The 21,434-nt window shown below is 45.9% G+C and overlaps 1 protein-coding gene across 1 annotated transcript in view; it reads left to right on the top strand.

Moving 5' to 3' along the window:
- Window positions 1-21,434, top strand: part of LOC115144890 (SRSF protein kinase 2-like) — an 89,000-nt gene that overhangs the window by 63,445 nt on the left and 4,121 nt on the right. The window contains 16 exon segments of the mRNA XM_065003051.1: window positions 2,280-2,431; window positions 3,616-3,724; window positions 4,175-4,262; window positions 4,367-4,454; window positions 4,583-4,689; window positions 6,538-6,703; window positions 7,744-7,769; window positions 8,268-8,418; window positions 8,421-8,582; window positions 9,592-10,124; window positions 10,127-10,487; window positions 10,795-10,869; window positions 11,568-11,683; window positions 12,150-12,257; window positions 12,386-12,455; window positions 18,819-18,911. Of these exon segments, the coding sequence (XP_064859123.1) occupies window positions 2,280-2,431; window positions 3,616-3,724; window positions 4,175-4,262; window positions 4,367-4,454; window positions 4,583-4,689; window positions 6,538-6,703; window positions 7,744-7,769; window positions 8,268-8,418; window positions 8,421-8,582; window positions 9,592-10,124; window positions 10,127-10,487; window positions 10,795-10,869; window positions 11,568-11,683; window positions 12,150-12,257; window positions 12,386-12,455; window positions 18,819-18,911 (2,405 nt within the window).

Raw genomic sequence — 21,434 nt, 5'->3', positions numbered from 1 at the left:
CCTATTTAGCTGTATTAGATGTTAGAGGAGCCTTTTGTTGTCCTAGCTAGCTGTATTAGACGTTAGAGGAGTCTTGTGTTTTCCTATGGAGCTGTGTTAGACGACGTTAGAGGAGCCTTGTGTTGTCCTAGCTAGACATTAGAGGAAACTTGTTGTCCTATTTAGCTGTATTACATGTTAGAAGAGCCTTGTGTTGTCCTAGCAAGCTGTATTAGACATTAGAGGAGCCTTGTGTTGTCCTAGCTAGCTGTATTAGACATTAGAGGAGCCTTGTGTTGTCCTAGCTAGACATTAGAGGAAACTTGTTGTCCTATTTAGCTGTATTACATGTTAGAAGAGCCTTGTGTTGTCCTAGCAAGCTGTATTAGACATTAGAGGAGTCTTGTGTTGTCCTAGCTAGACATTAGAGGAAACTTGTTGTCCTATTTAGCTGTATTACATGTTAGAAGAGCCTTGTGTTGTCCTAGCAAGCTGTATTAGACATTAGAGGAGCCTTGTGTTGTCCTAGCTAGACATTAGAGGAAACTTGTTGTCCTATTTAGCTGTATTAGATGTTAGAGGAGCCTTGTTGTCCTATTTAGCTGTATTAGATGTTAGAGGAGTCTTGTTGTCCTATTTAGCTGTATTAGATGTTAGAGGAGCCTTGTTGTCCTATTTAGCTGTATTAGACATTAGAGGAACCTTGTTGTCCTATTTAGCTGTATTACATGTTAGAAGAGCCTTGTGTTGTCCTAGCAAGCTGCATTAGACATTAGAGGAGCCTTGTGTTGTCCTAGCAAGCTGTATTAGACATTAAAGGAGCCTTGTGTTGTCCTAGCAAGCTGTATTAGACATTAAAGGAGCCTTGTGTTGTCCTAGCAAGCTGTATTAGACATTAAAGGAGCCTTGTGTTGTCCTAGCTATCTGTATGCTCTCTCTCATCCCAAAGCTAACCTCAAGTCAGCTGATCACACAAGAAGGCGTCAACAGAAGAGTAACTGCCAAAAGAGCGCGGCCCAAATAGGGCTTCCCTATAGCATATTATATTTTAAACATTTGCATGTAGTCTATCTAGGTCTTTAATGTCCTTGTTTTAAAAGAACAATACCTTGTGTTGTCCTAGCTAGCTGCCACGGTAACTCTTCATGGACTGGATTCTCCATTCTCATCAGTTTCTATAACGGCACACTTACCAACTGGGAACCTCCGTCATGTGTCTGTGCCTGCGACCATGATTTATCACAGCCCTTAAGCTGTGTGTGTGTGTGTGTGTGTGTGTTGTGTTGTTCACACAATCTATTTAGCCTTTATAACTGATAGAGATATTTCTGAGGATGCTACTGAGAGAGTCGTGTTCAGAGATACACCAGAACAACATCTTAAGATTCTGACTCGTCTGGTTAATGTTGAACAATACTTTTTTTTTTTTTACCTTTATTTAACTAGTCAAGCCAGTTAAGAATAAATTCATACTTACAATGACGGCCTACCAAAAGGCAAAAGTCCTCCTGCGGGGACGGGGGCTGGTATAAAACGTTTTTATTTTTAAATAGGACAAAACACACATCATCAGAGAGAGACTCCACAATACTACATAAAGAGAGACCCCAAGACATAGCAAGGCAGCAACACATAACACAGCATGGTAGCAACACAACATGACAACAACATGGCAGCAGCACAAAACATGGTAGGGTACAAACATTCTTTGGCACAGACAAAAGTACAAAGGGCAAGAAGATAGAGACAACAATACATGATTGAGTCTTTGAATGAGAGATGGCGATACAACTGTCCAGTTTGTGTGTTATTTAATGTTATGATAATGTTATGTAATCTAAATGAATAGACACTCTTGTTTCTGGGGGGTTCCTCATTGATGTTATGGAACTAGCTCACTTCTCCTCAACATCACACCGCATAGCTAAACATTGAACATACTGACAACACTGAATTAAAGTGGCTCACCCTCTCCGGCTGGAACAGACTTTTCACAAGATTTTCATAAGATACTAAGCCCTTAAAAATACAGCAGACATGTATATTTTCTCTTCCTCATGGGCCTCGTTCCATTTCCAATCCTTTCAGATCTGACAACACCAAAAGCTAGGGAAAAGGATTGAGGATGGGCTCCGAGATGGAATCAGGTCTTAAAGAGAAATGGCATCCAGCTAAACATATCGGCTGCAGTGATGATTCTAGTGTAATTGTGTGTTAGTATGTTGTACGCGGAAAGGGTCGTTCCTACCCTAACCAATTCAGGTTCTAACAGTATCTCTCTCTCTCTCTCTCTCTGTCAGGCCTGAGACCCAGCAAAAAGCCCCGGTGTCTGCCCCCACTGCCCCACCTCCCCCTCCAGCCCTCCCTGAGCCGGCTGTCCCCCCAGAGCCAGAGGAGGAGATATTAGGCTCTGACGATGAGGAGCAGGAGGACCCCGCAGACTACTGCAAAGGTGGGGGAGATAATACACACTCACAAACCCCCACACGCACGCATGCACACACACACGTGTAGAACTTCCATAGCTTATACATGCAAACACAAGTATCCAGTTCTGTCTTCGTAACTCTTATCTCCACTCCCTTTACCTCTCTTTACCTCTCTACCTCTACACTCTTTCTTTCTCCTGTCTTTCTCACACACATGCCACATACACCCCCCTGCCTAGACACACTCACTGAAGGCGTCAGCACGCTTCAGTTCGGCTGGCGCCTAGCCGAGTGTGCTTGCATACTCCCTCGAAAGACCTTCGCCTGAAAAACTTGAAAAAAGCGGCAATAGTATTATTTGTCCATTTTGAGATGCTGTAGCCAGTATATGCTCACATCAAAATAGTCAGAATTGATCTAAAATAACTAAAGAAATGTGTTGTTAATTTTGACGTTTTTGCCGAGGATATCTGTCACACAATTTTACATCTAACAAAATGTTTGGTGCAGTATTTCTCAAAGAAAAAATGTGCATGAAAACGAGTTGTCTCTCGTTGAATGACAACAAATACTTTATTGAAGAATCTCTACTGTTGACCAAACAAAAAGGGCTCCAAACTATGGCCTGCCTCTAGAAGAAATGTTGTGTGCCTCAACACAAAGTCCAAAACGAACAAAAACCTCACAAAATGTCATCATAATACTGTTTCGGCTGGGAAGCATGCGGCCTTACACACACTCCAATACACTTAAACCCATATGTTCTTCTCCTTTCTCTCTCTCTCTACCTCTTACTCTGTCTCTTATATCATCCCTGCTGGCTCCTAATGTAATTGGCAGCAGTGTGTGACTTGCCAGAAGCTCTATATGCTTGGCACCAGCACCAAGGCTCAAGGTTGTTGTCTGTGCCAAGAGGGAGTGGTCTTTCCACTGAGGAGCCTGATATCCTGATAGCTGTGAGGACCTACTGAGGACCTTCTCACTCACTCACTCACTCACTCACTCACTCACTCACTCACTCACTCACTCACACCCTCCCTCTTACTGATAGCATAGATTTCAGTAGCTCGGCTCGAAATATCAGTATCTTGATTATCTAGGTTTTTCTAATAGTATCTCCCTCTCTTCTCTCTCTCTCTCTCTCTCTCTCTCTCTCTCTCCTCTCTCTCTCTCTCTCTCTCTCTCTCTCTCTCTCTCTCTCTCTCAGGTGGATACCATCCGGTGAAGATAGGGGACTTGTTCAATGGGAGGTATCATGTGATCCGCAAGCTGGGCTGGGGTCACTTCTCCACCGTATGGCTGTGCTGGGACATCCAGTGAGTCACACACACACCTGTCAACGGGAGTCAGACGGGTCACCACTTTGACCAACTCATCACAATGACAACAGCTGCAACAAAAACCACTCCTACACACTGACACAGTAGACAGTAGCAGCTGCAGTGTAATGACACCGAGTGCCAAAATGTTAACCACACTGATTCATAACAGTCTCAGTGTCAGAATATCACCGTTCACTAGGTTACATCGTACAGCTCGCCCATATACTCAATTAGCCCCAATTAAATCAATTACACAATCATACACTGTACACTGTTCCTCACTCACATGGACATTGTCCTTGGATATGAAACCATTACCAGTAAGCATCTTCCCCAACAGTGTGTGATTGATTGGTTCAACCCCAGTGCTGCATGGTTAGCTCTGCTGTAGTCCATCATGTTGTGATATGGATCTCTCTGTGTGTTATGTGTTTCTTGTTTCAGGGTGAAGAACTTTGTGGCGATGAAGGTGGTGAAGAGTGCCCAGCATTACACAGAGACAGCCTTGGATGAGATCAAACTGCTCAGATGTGTGAGTAGTGACTCTGGGTGTGTGTGTGTGTGTTTAGTTCCCCATGCCCCATGCCTCTCACACCCTCCGTCCTGATCTCTCTATTGTTTGTCGTTCATCTCCAGGTGAGAGAGAGTGACCCCTCTGACCAAAACAAAGAAATGGTGGTTCAGCTGATAGATGACTTCAAGATCTCTGGAATCAATGGAATACGTATCCTTGTCTACAGAGTGTGTGTGTGGATGTGTGTGTGTGTGTGTGTGTGTATACTTATATGCTCTTTATATCTGCGTATGTATCTCAGTGATGAAGCTGTGGTCCTCCTTGACCAGCTGTCCCAGATGTGTGTATGGTGTTTGAGGTTCTCGGACACCACCTTCTAAAGTGGATCATCAAGTCCAACTACCAGGGCCTTCCTCTTCCCTGTGTTAAGAGTATTATCAAACAGGTATGCCACACACGCTAGTGCTGAGCGGTGACCACCTACTTGTCTGGTCTGTGTGGGGCAGACATGGAAGGGAGAGAAGGGACAGTAGAACACGAGAGAGGGATAGAGTGCAGTTGCTTTGCGAGGTATCTCTACCTGAAAGTCAATGATCGAAGTGATTGATATTTGGTTTTCAGCAGTCATAAAAGTATGAACTACTAAAATATGGATTTTGTCAGACAGCATAGGCAACATCTCTAAAGATGAGATGATGAATTGGAAAGGCCAAAACCTCGGAAGAAACCTAGAGAGGAACCAGGCTATGAGGGGTGGCCAGTCCTCTTCTGGCTGTGCCGGGTGGAGATTATAACAGAACATGGCAAAGCTGTTCAAATGTTCATAAATGACCAGCATGGTCAAATAATAATAATCACAGTAGTTGTCGAGGGTGCAGCAAGTCAGCACCTCAGGAGTAAATGTCAGTTGGCTTTTCATAGCCGATCATTAAGAGTATCTCTACCGCTCCTGCTGTGTCTAGAGAGTTGAAAACAGCAGGTCTGGGACAGGTAGCACGTCCGGTGAACAGGTCAGGGTTCCATAGCCGCAGGCAGAACGGTTGAAACTGGAGCAGCAGCACGGCCAGGTGGACTGGGGACAGCAAGGAGTCATCATGCCAGGTAGTCCTGAGGCATGGTCCGAGAGAGAGAGAGAGAGAGAGAGAGAATGAGAATTAAAGAGAGCATACTTAAATTCACACAGGACACCGGATAAGACAGGAGAAATACTCCAGATATAACAAACTGACCCTAGCCCCCGACACTTATACTACAGCAGCATAAATACTGGAGGCTGAGAGAGGAGGGGTCGGGAGACACTGTGGCCCCGTCCGACGATACCCCCGGACAGGGCCAAACAGGCAGGATATAACCCCACCCACTTTGCCAAAGCACAGCCCCCACACCACTAGAGGGATATACACAACATACATATTTTTTTTAAAGTAATGTGAATAAATGATGGTTAATAAGTGATAACCAGTATTGGGCAGTCACTACCGTCATAGGACATGTATTCATTGTTTTATTCTGTGTTGTCACAGTATTCAACCCACATAATGCATAGTGCCTTTAATGTTTAAAAAGAACATCATATTAATCCAAAACCGTGACTATTTTGTAAATAATCTAACCGAAACCGAACAGACCTTAAAAAGCACTAACACACACTCACTCATTCATGCACGAACGGGCACAAACTCACGCACGCAAGTACACACTCACACATCCTCATTTACTTGACTCAGACACATTCACATACACACATCACATTCACTTCCATAAACACTCTTTATTAGCACCAACAATGAGAGGAAGAGAAGTGATATTGCCAGCCAGAGGCACTACTGCAGGCCAGTCCAGTCCAGTACAATACATGTTGTTGACTTCACAAGGCCTTCACAGGCCTTCCCCCTGAAGACCAGGGCAGAGCAGCATGTGAATTAAAGTTATCTGTTCATCTCTGCTGCCTCCCACTTGAATAGCCCACTGAAGATGAATAGAAACTGCTCTCAACTTCAATACAAAAGCCCCTAAAATCAAACACTGGCAAACACACACACACACCAAACAAAACAACAACAGCAGCCTTGTCCCCGATGAAGGATGACTAAGATCAAAGCAATGGTTCATTTAGTGTTGTGAGAGCATCAGTGGTGTTTCATCTGGGATTTGTGTGTTTGTGTTTGCTTACACGTGTGTCTGTGTTTGTGTTTGCTTACACGTGTGTCTGTGTTTGTGTTTGCTTACACGTGTGTCTGTGTTTGTGTGTGTGTGCGCATTTGTGCATGCTTGTGTTCCTGTGTTCATGTAGGTTCTGCAGGGCTTGGACTACCTCCACAGCAAGTGTAAGATCATCCACACGGACATCAAGCCGGAGAACATCCTGATGTGTGTGGACGATGCGTTTGTCCGCCGCATGGCCATGGAGGCCACAGAGTGGCAGAAGGCTGGGGCGCCCCCGCCCTCTGGATCTGCAGGTAGGGTACAGACCACCTCACCCGCTAACTCACTGTCTGTAGAAGAAAATAACAGGGTTAAAATAATCATTATCACCAAAAATCACAGTTTTTCCTAAGCCATCTGACAAAATTTGAAGGTGAACTATCCCTCTAAGCGTTATCCAAATAGTTAGTTATTGTAGCCTTCTCCTCATTTCAAACTGAAGTGTTTTGGGAGTCCAACAGTGAGTAGTGAATAAAGCCTGTCAGATATATTTTAAAGGAGTACATACCCTAAACCTGTGTAGAGATATCTTTCGATGCTTGACTTGAGGTTCAGTGTTAGTTGAATCGGTACAGTGCGCTCTTTGTAGAGGAGGTATGAGATTAATTCATCATGAACCGTTTGATTCTTATGACCAATTGCTTACTTAAAGACAAGGTCTAATGCTAGTGTAGGGAAGTCTCTCTTCTATCCTATTAGCAGTAGATGAATCTATCGGCGGTTCTGATAACTGGAGTGTCCTGCTGTGTATCAGTACAGCGGTCACACCATTAAGGAATCTATGAATCAATCAGATGAATCAATCAGTTGGGCGGTCTCTTAGTTTGTTGCTTCAGCTTGCCAGCCTGAGCCAACCAATCAATTTGGTGAGAGCTCTCTCCTAGTTTGATTTGATAGGCACAGAGATTGCTTGAGAGCTTGTGGCTCCACTAAAAGCTAGATGTTTGTGAGAGTGATCACAGAAACGTGCCTTTAGCAAGGAGGAAAGGGTGGAAGCAGAGTTTTTAAGCATTCTTATCTGGCCAGCACACACTTCCCTATTGTCTTGGCCTATGTTCCTTCAACTTCTCCCTGAAACTTTACTATTTGTTGGTCCTGTCATAAATAAAGATTCTGTATGAAGTCTATAAGAGGGTATAAATAAAGATTCTGTATGAAGTCTATAAGAGGGTATAAATAATTGAATGGGGTGTTATCTTATTCAGGGCTATATATTATTATTATAGGACTTTGTAGGGATGATGTGTTTGAAGGTGAACTTTCTCCTGACTCTGACTCTGTTTCATCCCAACAGTCAGCACAGCACCACAGGCCAAACCGGTGAGTACCACAATGTTCTGTATAAGGGCACTGCGTTCATCCACCTCTGGCCTGCTCGCCTCCCTACCACTGAGGAAGTACAGTTCCCGCGCAGCCCAGTCAAAACTGTTCGCTGCTCTGGCCCCCCAATGGTGGAACAAACTCCCTCACGACGCCAGGACAGCGGAGTCAATCACCACCTTTCGGAGACACCTGAAACCCCACCTCTTTCAGGAATACCTAGGATAGGATAAAGTAATCCTTCTCACCCCCCTTAAAAGATTTAGATGCACTATTGTAAAGTGGCTGTTCCACTGGATGTCTTAAGGTGAACGCACCAATTTGTAAGTCGCTCTGGATAAGAGCGTCTGCTAAATGACTTAAATGTAAATGTATAAATCTCAGAGCAGAATATACAATGTTTTCTATCTAATTCTAGTCACTCAGCCCATAGGTCATTGTACATCAGTGACTTTAATAGACTCTTCCTCCTCCTCTCTCCTCTCTCCTCTTCTCTAGGTAGGGAAGATCTCTAAGAACAAGAAGAAGAAGCTGAAGAAAAAACAGAAGCGTCAGACCGAGCTGTTGGAGATACGCATGCGGGAGATCGAGGCCCTGGAGAGAGAGGCTGAGAAACAGAGGGCCACAGAGGGCCCCGATGGTGAGGGAGACACACACTCCCCAAAACACACACCCGCAACGCGGCACTGGGGCCCGCCGTTGCACTGGGCGAGAGTGATGACGACGACGATGATTACGATGAAGAGGATGGAGATGAGGAGGAAGAAGGGGAGACAGAGAGGGAGAGGCCAACCAGGCTAACCAATCACACCTGTGAGTTACATGGTTTGATTGTAAATCAGTGTGGTGGTGGTGGTGGTGATGGTTTTATACTCTTTCACTCAATGTGTTGGTTATTCACTCATTCCATTGTGTGTGTGTGTGTCAGAGCTGTGTGGATAGAGTTCTGTACCAAGCTGAGAGTGAATAGAATTGAATGGAGAACTGGAGGAGGACGAGCCAGCCTCCAACCTCTCCACCCACACTTGGCCGACACTCTAAAAAGTGCTGGGTTAAAAACAACAACATTTGGTTTATTTGGTAACCCAGTGCTGGGTAAATATTGGACAAAACACATGCTGGGTTATTTTTACCCAGCCAGTTGGGTTGTTGAATTACCCAAACATGGGTTAATTTAATCATCAATTGGGTTTTTGTTGACTTTCGTGTTGGGTTAACCCAGCACCTGAGTCTTTTTTAATGTAATTCATAGGTTATTTTCAAGAGGTTAGGCCTATTAGGGCCGTGGCTTTTAATAATTTTTGGCCACCCGTGAGAGTACATTTAATTCCTGTTCATCATGTTAAGTTTGTATACTACAAAATAACATTTTCCTTTGTGCACATTACATATGCTGAGAAAAAAGTTGATGTTCAACCTTAACATGTGATAACAATACAACAGAACAAATTAACCGGAATTACATTTACTCTTGCAGGTGACCAAAAATAACTACCGGAAAGCATGGCCCTATTAAGCCACGGCTCCAGTCTTCTGATCTGACCCGCTGTGTCGTAACTCAATAACCCAGAATAAACCCAGCATCAACAACACAACCTTGCTCTTAATTTTTTTTAAATAACTAAGTGACCTAATGCCTGTAACCCAGTAGTTGGGTCATCCAAACAACCCTGAATTGTTTTAGAGTGTACTGCGTGGGAGAAATGCAAGGCGGATTCATAAACAACTACAGTCTAACCCAACCTCTCGCTTTCCTCCCACCCTCCCTCTCTCCCTTCTCTCTTTTTCACTCTTCAACTCTTTCTCTCCCCCTGTCTTTCAGGTGCAGCCACACCTCAGGAGCAGTCAGAGGTGCCCCCCACCCCAGAGGCAGCAGCAGGGCCAGAGGGGGAGCCCACCCCCAGCACTACCCCAGAGACCGAGACACAGAATCCCACACCCACCACCACTACACCTGGGGATGGCAACGGAGCTACCGCGAACCCAGAGGGGGAGGAGGGGGAGAAAGAGGAGGTTAAGGAAGAGAATGACAATGAGGAGGTGGAGGAGGAAGATGGGGAAGAAGAGGATGACAATGAAGAGGACTTGGTTACAGCTCCTGCCGAAAAAGATGAGAAAGAGGAACCAAGAACAGAGGAGGAGGTGAAGGGTGAGGAGACCAAGGAGCAGGAAAAGGACAAAGAGGAGGAGGAGGACGACGACGACGATGACGACGACGATGATGATGACGATGATGATGAAGACGACGATGCTGATGAAACAGAAACAGGCGCTGACGACCTCACTAACTCCATCTCCACCACCATGGGACACAACAACAACACCACCAAAACCAATGGCCATGTCCTCCTAGGGGTGTGGAGAGGGACAGGGAGAGATGTCCCAGAGCCAACCCCCCAGCCCCTACCTCCTCCCCCATCCCTCTGCACTGCCCCCTGGTAGAGTCAGAGATCAGCTGCACGGACAGGGATCAAAGCTCCCTCAGCTCCTCCTACGAGCTCTTCAATGGCGAGGTGGTCACGCCGGGCCTGACCAACGGGGCGCAGCGCCACAGGGGCACGGCGCCACGCTTCCCTGACCTGCCTCTGGACCCTGACCCGGGTAGCCCCGTCACAGTGGGCGAAGCTGGTCAACCGGGGTCCAGGACATCCCCTCACAGCCCCACTGCAGACCGCAGTCGTACTGTGTCGTCCTCAAGTACTGGGGACACGCCTAAAGGTGAGATATTTCTCCTTTCTCTATATTTTTCTCTCTCTTTCACAGACATGCATGGACACAGATGTGCATATACAGCTAAAATGGCACCGGAGAAGAAGGCCTTCTTGTGTGGGGGAGGAGGTAGGGAAGTGTGTCCCCAACAGATTGTGTTTTTTTGTTAGTTTATTTGTGTTGTTTGTAACTTGTACATTTTTATTTTATTTTGTACATAATGTTGCCGCTACCATCTCTTATGACCGAAAATAACTTCTGGACGTCAGAGTCTGACGAGTCCTACGCGAACAATTTACTGCTTTCTCGGGAACAGGCCCAGATCCCCGTGATTTGCTTGAAGAGGAGGCAGAGAAAAAGTGCCGGAGGGCGAGCTGCATTCTGAGAATTCGTAGGTGATCGAATACACCCCCACTTCCTTCCATTCTGCTAGCAAACATGCAATATTTGGAGAATAAAATCGATTACCTACGCAATAAATTAAATTACATTCAAAACTGTAATATCTTATGCTTCACGGAGTCGTGGCTGAACGACGACACTATCAACATACAGCTGGCTAGATATACGCCGTACCTTCAGGATAGAACAGCGGTGTCTGGTAAGACAAGGGGCGGCAGACTATGTATTTTTGTAAACAACAGCTGGTGCACGATATCTAAGGAAGTCTTGAGCTATTGCTCGCCTATGGTACAGTATCTCATGATACACTGTAGACCACACTATCTACACTATCTTCTATGCATAGTCACTTTAATAACTCTACCTACATGTACATATTACCTCAACTAACTGGTGTCCCCGCACATTGACTCTGTACCAGTATCCCCCTGTATATAGTCTCGCTGTTGTTATTTTACTGCTGCTCTTTAATTACTTGTCAGTTTTTTTATTTATTCTTATCTGTATTTTTTGAACTGCATTGTTGGTTAGGTGCTCATGTGTAAGCATTTCACTGTAAGGTTTACACCTGTTGTATCACATTTGATTTGATTCGACTTGACATGAAGTCATAGAGACACACGTACTGGACATTCTCTGCCTGCTGCCTGACCTTTTCCCCAACAATAACACATTTATCCTAACTAGATGATGTAGTTCTAGCCAAGGCCAAAGCAGCAGACCTCCTGGTCAACCCCCTGGACCCTCGCAACGCTGACACACTCCGAGTCAAGATAGCTGACTTGGGCAACGCCTGCTGGGTGGTAAGTTGTGTGTGTGTGTGTGTACGCACGCACGCATGCGGAGGTATATGACTGTGTGTGTATAGGGTTCTCAAACCCTTTTCCTGGAGAGCATCCCTCCTGTAGGTTTTCACTCCAACCCAGTTGTAACTAAGCTGGTTCAGCTTTTCAACCAGCTAATTATTAGAATCAGGTGTGCTTGATTAGGGTTGGAGTGAAAACCTACTGGACGGTAGTTCTCCAGGAACAGATGGAGAGCCCTGGTGCACAGTATGTGTATGGGTGTTTTGCAATAGACACAGATGCATAATATACAGTACAGTATAGATTATCCATCTCCTCTCTCTCCTCTTTCTCTCGCTCTTTCTCTTCCTTTCTCTTTCCCCTCTCTCTCTTCTTTCTCTCGCTCCTCTCTCTCCTCTCTTTCTCCTTCCTCCTCTCTCTTTATCCTCTCTCTCTCTCTTATCTCTTCCTCACTGTCTCTCAGCACAAGCACTTCACAGAGGATATTCAAACCAGACAGTACCGCTCCATAGAGGTCCTGATAGGAGCTGGGTACAGCACTCCTGCTGACATCTGGAGCACCGCCTGCATGGTGAGCACACAAACACACACACTCACACACATGCCTGTGCACACCAACACACACACTCACACACATGCCTGTACACACCAACACACATCAGTACTGACTGATGACACTATCCGGTCTGTGTCCTGCAGGCGTTTGAGCTGGCTACAGGAGACTATCTGTTTGAGCCTCACTCTGGGGAGGACTACTCCAGGGATGAGGGTGAGTCTATACACACTGTTCTCTAATAGACCAGCCTCATACTAAACACAGTAGTACATGTTTATCTATGTAGTGATGTAGAAATAGCTGTTTAATATGTGTCGTTGTGTTGTTAATATGTGTTTAGACTGAGTAATTGTGTAGGTACAACTGTTGTAGCACTGTCATGTGAGATTTGCTCAACTGAATTAGATGATACATTATATATAGTAATACACTGTCGTAGTAGTAGATATTATGAAAGCTTGATTGTAAATTGTTTTATAACAATGGGCCCAAATCATGGACTAAAGATGTCCAGCAGATTTTAGTATAGTCCCTTCTAGTTTCCCTATCTGCTATTATCTATTTATCTATCCTCACATTCTATACCTGACTCAACATCTTTACCTGACCTAACTCATCCAATCCCCACATTAAAACCTTGTCGCACCCTATCCCCATATTCACATCCACAACTTCTCACTCACTAAACTCTCCCTATCCCCATATTCACATCCACACCTTCTCACTCCCTAAACTCTCCATATCCCCATATTCACATCCATACCTTCTCACTCCCTAAACTCTCCCTATCCCCATATTCACATCCACACCTTCTCCCTCCCTAAACTCTCCATTTCCCCATATTCACATCCACACCTTCTTCCTGCCTAAACTCTCCCTATCCCCATATTCACATCCACACCTTCTCCCTCCCTAAACTCTCCATTTCCCCATATTCACATCCACACCTTCTCCCTGCCTAAACTCTCCCTATCCCCATATTCACATCCACACCTTCTCCCTACCTAAACTCTCCCTATCCCCATATTCACATCCACACCTTCTCCCTCCCTAAACTCTCCCTATCCCCATATTCACATCCAAACCTTCTCCCTACCTAAACTCTCCCTATCCCCATATTCACATCCACACCTTCTCAATCCCTACTCTCCATATCCCCATATTCACATCCACACCTTCTCCCTGCCTAAACGCTCCCTATCCCCATATTCACATCCATACCTTCTCCCTGCCTAAACTCTCCCTATCCCCATATTCACATCCACACCTTCTCCCTCCCTAAACTCTCCATTTCCCCATATTCACATCCACACCTTCTCCCTGCCTAAACTCTCCCTATCCCCATATTCACATCCACACCTTCTCCCTACCTAAACTCTCCCTATCCCCATATTCACATCCACACCTTCTCCCTCCCTAAACTCTCCCTATCCCCATATTCACATCCACACCTTCTCCCTCCCTAAACTCTCCCTATCCCCATATTCACATCCACACCTCACTCCCTAAACGCTCCCTATCCCCATATTCACATCCACACCTTCACTCCCTAAACGCTCCCTATCCCCATATTCACATCCACATCTTCTCACTCCCTAAACTCTCCATATTCACATCCACACCTTCTCACTCCCTAAACTCTCCATATTCACATCCACACCTTCTCAATCCCTAAACTCTCCCTATCCCCATATTCACATCCACACTTTCTCCCTGCCTAAACTCTCCCTATCCCCATATTCACATCAACACCTTCTCCCTCCCTAAACTCTCCATATCCCCATATTCACATCCACACCTTCTCCCTCCCTAAACTCTCCCTATCCCCATATTCACATCCACACCTTCTCCCTGCCTAAACTCTTCTTATCCCCATATTCACATCCACACCTTCTCCCTCCCTAAACTCTCCCTATCCCCATATTCACATCCACACCTTCTCCCTCCCTAAACTCTCCCTATCCCCATATTCACATCCACACCTTCTCCCTGCCTAAACTCTCCCTATCCCCATATTCACATCCACACCTTCTCCCTGCCTAAACCCTCCCTATCCCCATATTCACATCCACACCTTCTCCCTGCCTAAACTCTCCATATCCCCATATTCACATCCCAAATCAAATGTTATTTGTCACATGCGCCGAATACAACAGGTGAAATGCTTACTTACCAGCCCTTAACCAACAATCTAGTTTTAATCAAAAATAAGTGTTAAATAAAAAAATAGTTCAGGTAGCGATTTGATTAGCTGTTCGGGAGTCTTATGGCTTGGGGGTAGAAGCTGTTAAGAAGCCATTTGGACCAAGACTTGGTGCTCCAGTACCGCTTGCCGTGCGGTAGCAGAGAGAAAGGTCTATGACCAAGGTGGCTGGAGTCTGACAATTTCTAGGGCCTTCCTCTGACACTGCCTGGTATAGAGGTCCTGGGTGGCAGGAAGCTTGGCCCCAGTGATGTACTGGGCCGTACTCACTACCCTCTGTAGTGCCTTGCGGTCGGAAGCTGAGCAGTTGCCATACCAGGCAGTGATGCAACCATGCTCTCGATGGTGCAGCTGTAGAACATTTTGAGGATCAGAGGACCCATGCCAAATCTTTTCAATCTCCCGAGGGGGAATAGGCTTTGTCGTGCCCTCTTCACGACTGTCTTTCTGTGTTTGGACCATTCTAGTTTGTTGGTGATGTGGACACCAAGGAACTTGAAGCTCTCAACCTGCTCCACTACAGCCCCGTCGAGGAGAATGGGGGCATGCTCGGTCCTCCTTTTCCTGTAGACCACAATCATCTCCTTTGTCTTGACCACGTTGAGGGAAATGTTGTTATCCTGGCACCACACGGCCAGGTCTCTGACCTCCTCCCTATAGGCTGTCTCATCGTTGTCGGTAATCAGGCCTACCACTGTTGTGTTATCGGCAACTTAATGGTAATGATGGTGTTGGAGTCATTCCTGGCCATGCAGTCATGGGTGAACAAGGAGTACAGGAGGGAACTGAGCATGCACCCCTGATGGGCCCCTGTGTTGAGGATCAGCATGGCAAATGTGTTGTTACCTACCCTTACCACCTGGGGTCGGCCGGTCAGGAAGTCCAGGATCCAGTTGCAGAGGGAGGTATAGTCCCAGGGTCCTTAGCCTAGTGATGTACTTTGAGGGCACTATGGTGTTGAACGCTGAGCTGTAGTCAATGAATAGCATTCTTACGTAGGTGTTCATTTTGTCCAAGTGGGAAAGGGAAGTGTGGAGTGCAATATTGATTGCATCATCTGTGGATCTGTTGGGGCGGTATGCAAATTTGAGTGGGTCTAGTGTTTCTGGGGTAATGGTTTGATGTGAGCCATGACCAGCAGATGTGAGTGAGTCTTTAGGCAGGTTACCTTAGTGTTCTTGTGCACAGGTTGAAAATGTCAGTGAAGACACTTGCCAGTTGATCAGCGAATGCTCAGAGTACACGTCCTGGTAATCCGTAATCCGTCTGGCCCTGCAGCCTTGTGAATGTTGTCCTGTTTAAAGGTCTTTCTCACATCGGCTACGGAGAGCGTGATCATACAGTCGTCCAGAACAGCTGATGCTGTCATGTATGCTTCAGTGTTGCTTGCCTCGAAGTGAGCCTAGAAGTTATTTAGCTCATCTGGTAGGAGTGTGTTACTGGGCAGCTCGCGGCTGTGCTTCCCTTTGTATTCTGTTTGCAAGTTCTGCCACATCTGACGTGTGATGGAGCCGATGTAGTACGATTCAATCTTAGTCCTGTATTGAAGCTTTGCCTGTTTGATGGTTCGTCGGAGGCCATAGCGGGACTTCTTATAAGCTTCCGTGTTAAAGTCCTGCTCCTTGAAAGCGGCAGCTCAGTGCAGATGTTAACTGTAATCCATGTCTTCTGGTTGGGGTATGTACGTACAGTCACTGTGGGGATGACGTCATCGATGCACTTATTGATAAAGCCAGTGACTGATGCGGTGTACCCCTCAATGCCATCTGAGGAATCCCGGAACATATTCCTGTCTGTGCTAGAAAACTAAGTTACAGAAGACTTCTGTAACTTAGCATCTGCGTCATCTGACCACTTCTGTATTGAGCAAGTCACTGGTGCTTCCTGCTTTAGTTTTTGCTTGTAAGCAGGAATCGGGAGGATAGAATTATGGTCAGATTTGCCAAATGGAGGATGAGGGAGAGCTTTGTATGCATCTGTGTGTGGAGTAAAGGTGGTCTAGAGTTTTTTTTTTCACTCTGGTTGCACATTTAACATGCTGGTAGAAATTAGGTAAAACGGATTTAAGCTTCCCTGCATTAAAGTCCCGGCCACTAGGAGCGCCGCCTCTGAACGAACGTTCTTATGACCTTATACAGCTCATTGAGTGCGGTCTTAGTGCCAGCATCGTTCTGTGGTGGTAAATAGACAGCTATGAAAAATAGGTAAATGGTGAGGTCTACAACTTATCATGAGATACTCTAACTCAGGCAAGCAGAACCTTGAGACTTCGTTAATATTAGATTTCGTGCACCAGCTGTTGTTTACAAATATACACAGACCGCCACCCCTTGTCTTACCGGAGGCAGCTGTTCTATCTTGCCGATGCCGCGAAAACCCCACCAGCTCTATGTTATCCAAGTCGTTGTTCAGCCACGATATTACAGTTTTTAATGTCCCGTTGGTAGGATATTTGTGTAATCCAGTGATTGTACGTTGGCTAATAGGACTGATGGTAGAGGAAGATTACCCATTTGCCGTCGGATCCTTATAAGGCACCCCGGCCTACGTCCCCGATAACTCTGTCTCTTCTTCATGCGAATGACGGGGATTTGGGCCTTGTCGGGTGTCTGGAGTAAATCCTTCATGTCCAACTCGTTAAAGAAAAATGACTTGTCAGTACGAGGTGAATAATCGCTGTCCTGGTATCCAGAAGCTCTTTTTGGTCATAAGAGACGGTGGCAGAAACATTATGTACAAAATAAGTTACAAATAACACGAAAAAACACACACAATAGCACAATTGGTTAGGAGTTTGCAGCCATGTCCTCTGGCGCCATTGTTAAAACCTTCACATCCACACCTTCTCGCTCCCTAAACCCCATCTATTCTGGCTCATGTCTGAATCCCCACCCACCCCATAGCTCCACCATCCTGTCCATCCCTGAGTCTAGTCCAGTTGACATCCTGCACAGTGTCACATCAACCCTCCTGTTGATCTGATGTCCAGCCACCCACATTTGACCCCATACATATTTCACCATACTATCAATATAAATGGCAAGTAGTAAATATGTATAAACAGATACTGCCATGATATCTTAATTGATGACAATGAGAGCCACTGAATTGTGTTCAGTTAGAATCAGACCATTATTTGGTGATGATTCTCTCAGATTGAAAGATAATAGATGCATGTTTCTCTACTCCAAACCCACTGCACTCTATTCCATCTCACCACCTCTGATGTAGGGTCACTAACACTGAGCTCTCTGTCTCTACCTCTTTTTCACTTTCCCCCTCTTTCCTTTTCCTCTTACCTCTCCCTTCCTTGCTTGTCCTCCTTTCTTCTCTTTTATTTCCCATTCCCTCCTCTCCGGTTCCTTGTCCTCCTTTCTTCTCTTTTATCTCCCATTCCCTCCTCTCCGGTTCCTTGTCCTCCTTTCTTCTCTTTTATCTCCCATTCCCTCCTCTCCGGTTCCTTGTCCTCCTTTCTTCTCTTTTATCTCCCATTCCCTCCTCTCCGGTTCCTTGTCCTCCTTTCTTCTCTTTTATCTCCCATTCCCTCCTCTCCGGTTCCTTGTCCTCCTTTCTTCTCTTTTATCTCCCATTCCCTCCTCTCCGGTTCCTTGTCCTCCTTTCTTCTCTTTTATCTCCCATTCCCTCCTCTCCGGTTCCTTGTCCTCCTTTTTCTCTCTCCTTTATATTTTCTCCCTCTACTCCTACTTTTCTTATTCCTCCTTGTTCCCTCTCTCTTTTTCCTCCTTTCCCTGTTCCTCTTCCTCCTTTCTTCCTCTCTCCTCTTCCTCCCCCTTCTCCTCCTCGTGTTCCTCTTCCTCCTTTCTCCCTCTCTCCTCTGTAGACCATATAGCCCACATCATTGAGCTGCTGGGCATTATTCCACGGCACTTTGCACTCTCCGGAAAATATTCCCGGGAGTTCTTCAACCGAAGAGGTAGCACTGAGGGAAAGTGCTGGTGGGACGGAGACACACAGACGCCTGAGCGCACACACTGACTCAGACAGTCAGATGGACACACAGGAATACTAATAGAGTGGAATGGGAATGATATAAGAAGTCCAAAAGCAATAAGGGATTTTGCAGCAAATGGCCAACACACCATTGTTGTGAACAGTTGTTAAAGATAGAAAGGACATAAAGAGGGAATTGTACTGTATGTAATTCACACACACACTATCAAACCAGTTTAGGCAAAGTCCTCTCCACTAACCTCTTGAGAGACTTACCGTCCCGTCAGTCAGTCTGTCTGTCAGTCAGTGTGGCGTGTCCAGGCAGCAGTGTGTCCGTCCGTCCAGCGTGTGCGTATGTTTGTGATGTAATGCTGTGCCGTGCCTGTTCTTTGGTGGTGTGGCCTGTGATGGCCGGGGTTCAGATCACATCGCTCTGATCATGGAGCTATTGGGGAAGGTTCCACGCAAAGTGGTCGCCGCCGGGAAGTACAGCCGAGAGTTTTTCTCCAAGAAAGGTAACGTCACGATAAGTCACTACCCCTATGAGGCAATGACAGGAACGGTATATCTCTAAATAGTAGTACATGTACATACACGGTTTACACCATTGTTACACTTGTAACAAAGCTTGTAGTCTGCACACAGGTGGTTGGTGGCACCTTCATTTGGGAGAATGGGCTCGTGGTGACGACCTGAGTGGATTCAGTGGATTCAAATACATCAAACACATTATTTCCAGGTGTTTGATGCCATTCCATTTGCTCCGGTCTGGCCATTATTATGAACCGTCCTCCCCTCAGCAGCCTCCACTGAGTCTGCAGTAGTGTGCAGTAGTATTTGTGGTGTGTGTCCACCTAGAAATACATACAATTCCTTAGAAATTGTGCCTAACATTACACTTAGAAAAAAGGGTTCCAAAAGGGTTCTTTGGCTGTCCCCATAGGATAACTCTTTTTGTTTCCAAGGAGAACCCCTTTGGGTTCCATGTAGAGCCCTGTGTGGAAAGGGTTCTACATGGAACCCAAAAGGGTTCTACTTGGAACCAAAAAGGATTCTCCTATGGGGACAGTCAAAGAACCCTTTTAGGTTCTAGATGGCACTTTTTTTGTAAGAGTGTAGTTTAAGTTGAGTTCTGAAGATTTAGATTTAGTTATCTAGTTATCTATCTAGTTACACCATTAATACAATAGTCATATTCCCAGCCACTTGACTGAGTTCTGAGTACTATCCTCCCTGAGTCTACGGCCTGTCTGCCAGTCTATGTGTGTTACACCTGTGTCTCTCTCTGCCGGTCTCTGCTCCTGGTAAGTGGTGTGTCTGTAGAAACCATCTAGCTCTCACAGTCTCACGTCAAAATTAAACGTTCATCCATGTTTCTCAAATGTCAAACATTCGAAGTTGTTCCAAATGTCAAATTTCAAGTGTTTAAGGTTAAGTTTAGGCATTAAGTCTGAATTTTTAAGGTTAGGCATTAACTCTGAATGGTTAAGGTTTGAGATAGGCTTAAAACAAAAATAAGAAAACAACTGGATGGATTTGAACATACAACCTTTGGCACCAAAGGCAGATGCTTACGCCCATCTTCGTCCACAACGCCGTAGCAAAACTGAACCCTACTTGAAGGTAACAGTGCTCACCGTTGCCCCTAGTGGCTGGCTTCCACATCTCCCCATGTCCTCAGACATGGATGGACGTTGAATACTGACTTGTATCACGGGTGACCTGGCTGGTAGAAACAGCATGCTACCCTGCTTCTACCCTGCTTCTCTCATGCTCTAGTCATGGGGCTCTAATATTCTGATTGTTGCTCTCTCTCCCTCAATGGTCTTGTCGGCTCTAAATTATGTCTTAATTCACTCCTTTTATCTCTCTATGGTGTTCATGTGTTCTGACTGACTCCCAGTAAGACACTGCTCCAGGCTCTTGATTTGCCTTTCTTGGGCTGTCTCTCAATAGTCAGAATATTATTTCCTTTCCTTCATCTACACTGTAAATAATTATAAATAATAAGGTCAGTGAAAGCAATATGGGGAAGCCTTGCTTCCACCCATTCAGTGTTGATGAAAGCAAAGACACATAGAAAGGATGCCACTACGGAGTATTGAGATGCGGCCTGAGTTGTACTGTCTACTGTCTTTTTTATTCTCTCTCTTTGTACTGCACTGTCACTCTCTTTCTCATTGTAAGTCTTTAAATAGCATCGCACTGTAACTTATTACTCTTCATTTCTGTCTCTCTCTTGGTCTTTCTCTCACTCCCTCCCTCCATCCCTCTCTCTCTGTCTTTCTCTCACTCCCTCCCTCCATCCCTCTCTGTCTTTCTCTCACTCCCTCCCTCCATCCCTCTCTCTCTTTCTCTCACTCCCTCTCTCTCTGTCTTTCTCTCACTCCCTCTCTCTCTGTCTTTCTCTCACTCCCTCCCTCCATCCCTCTCTCTCTGTCTTTCTCTCACTCCCTCCCTCCATCCCTCTCTCTCTGTCTTTCTCTCACTCCCTCCCTCCATCCCTCTCTCTCTGTCTTTCTCTCACTCCCTCCCTCCATCCCTCTCTCTCTGTCTGTCTTTCTCTCACTCCCTCCCTCCCTCCCTCCCTCCATCCCTCTCTCTCGGTCTTTCTCTCACTCCCTCCCTCCATCCCTCTCTCTCTGTCTTTCTCTCACTCCCTCCCTCCATCCCTCTCTCTCTGTCTTTCTCTCACTCCCTCCCTCCATCCCTCTCTCTCTGTCTTTCTCTCACTCCATCCCTCTCTCTCTGTCTTTCTCTCACTCCATCCCTCTCTCTCTGTCTTTCTCTCACTCCCTCCCTCCATCCCTCTCTTTCTGTCTTTCTCTCACTCCCTCCCTCCATCTCTCTCTCTGTCTTTCTCTCACTCCCTCCCTCCATCCCTCTCTCTGTCTTTCTCTCACTCCCTCCCTCCCTCCCTCTCTCTGTCTTTCTCTCACTCACTCCCTCCCTCTCTCTCTGTCTTTCTCTCACTCACTCCATCCCTCTCTCTCTGTCTTTCTCTCACTCCCTCCCTCCATCCCTCTCTCTGTCTTTCT

Source organism: Oncorhynchus nerka, linkage group LG17 (genome assembly GCF_034236695.1).
Source record: "Oncorhynchus nerka isolate Pitt River linkage group LG17, Oner_Uvic_2.0, whole genome shotgun sequence".
In the NCBI taxonomy this organism is placed as follows: domain Eukaryota; kingdom Metazoa; phylum Chordata; class Actinopteri; order Salmoniformes; family Salmonidae; genus Oncorhynchus; species Oncorhynchus nerka.
This window is presented reverse-complemented; position numbering and strand designations above follow the sequence as displayed.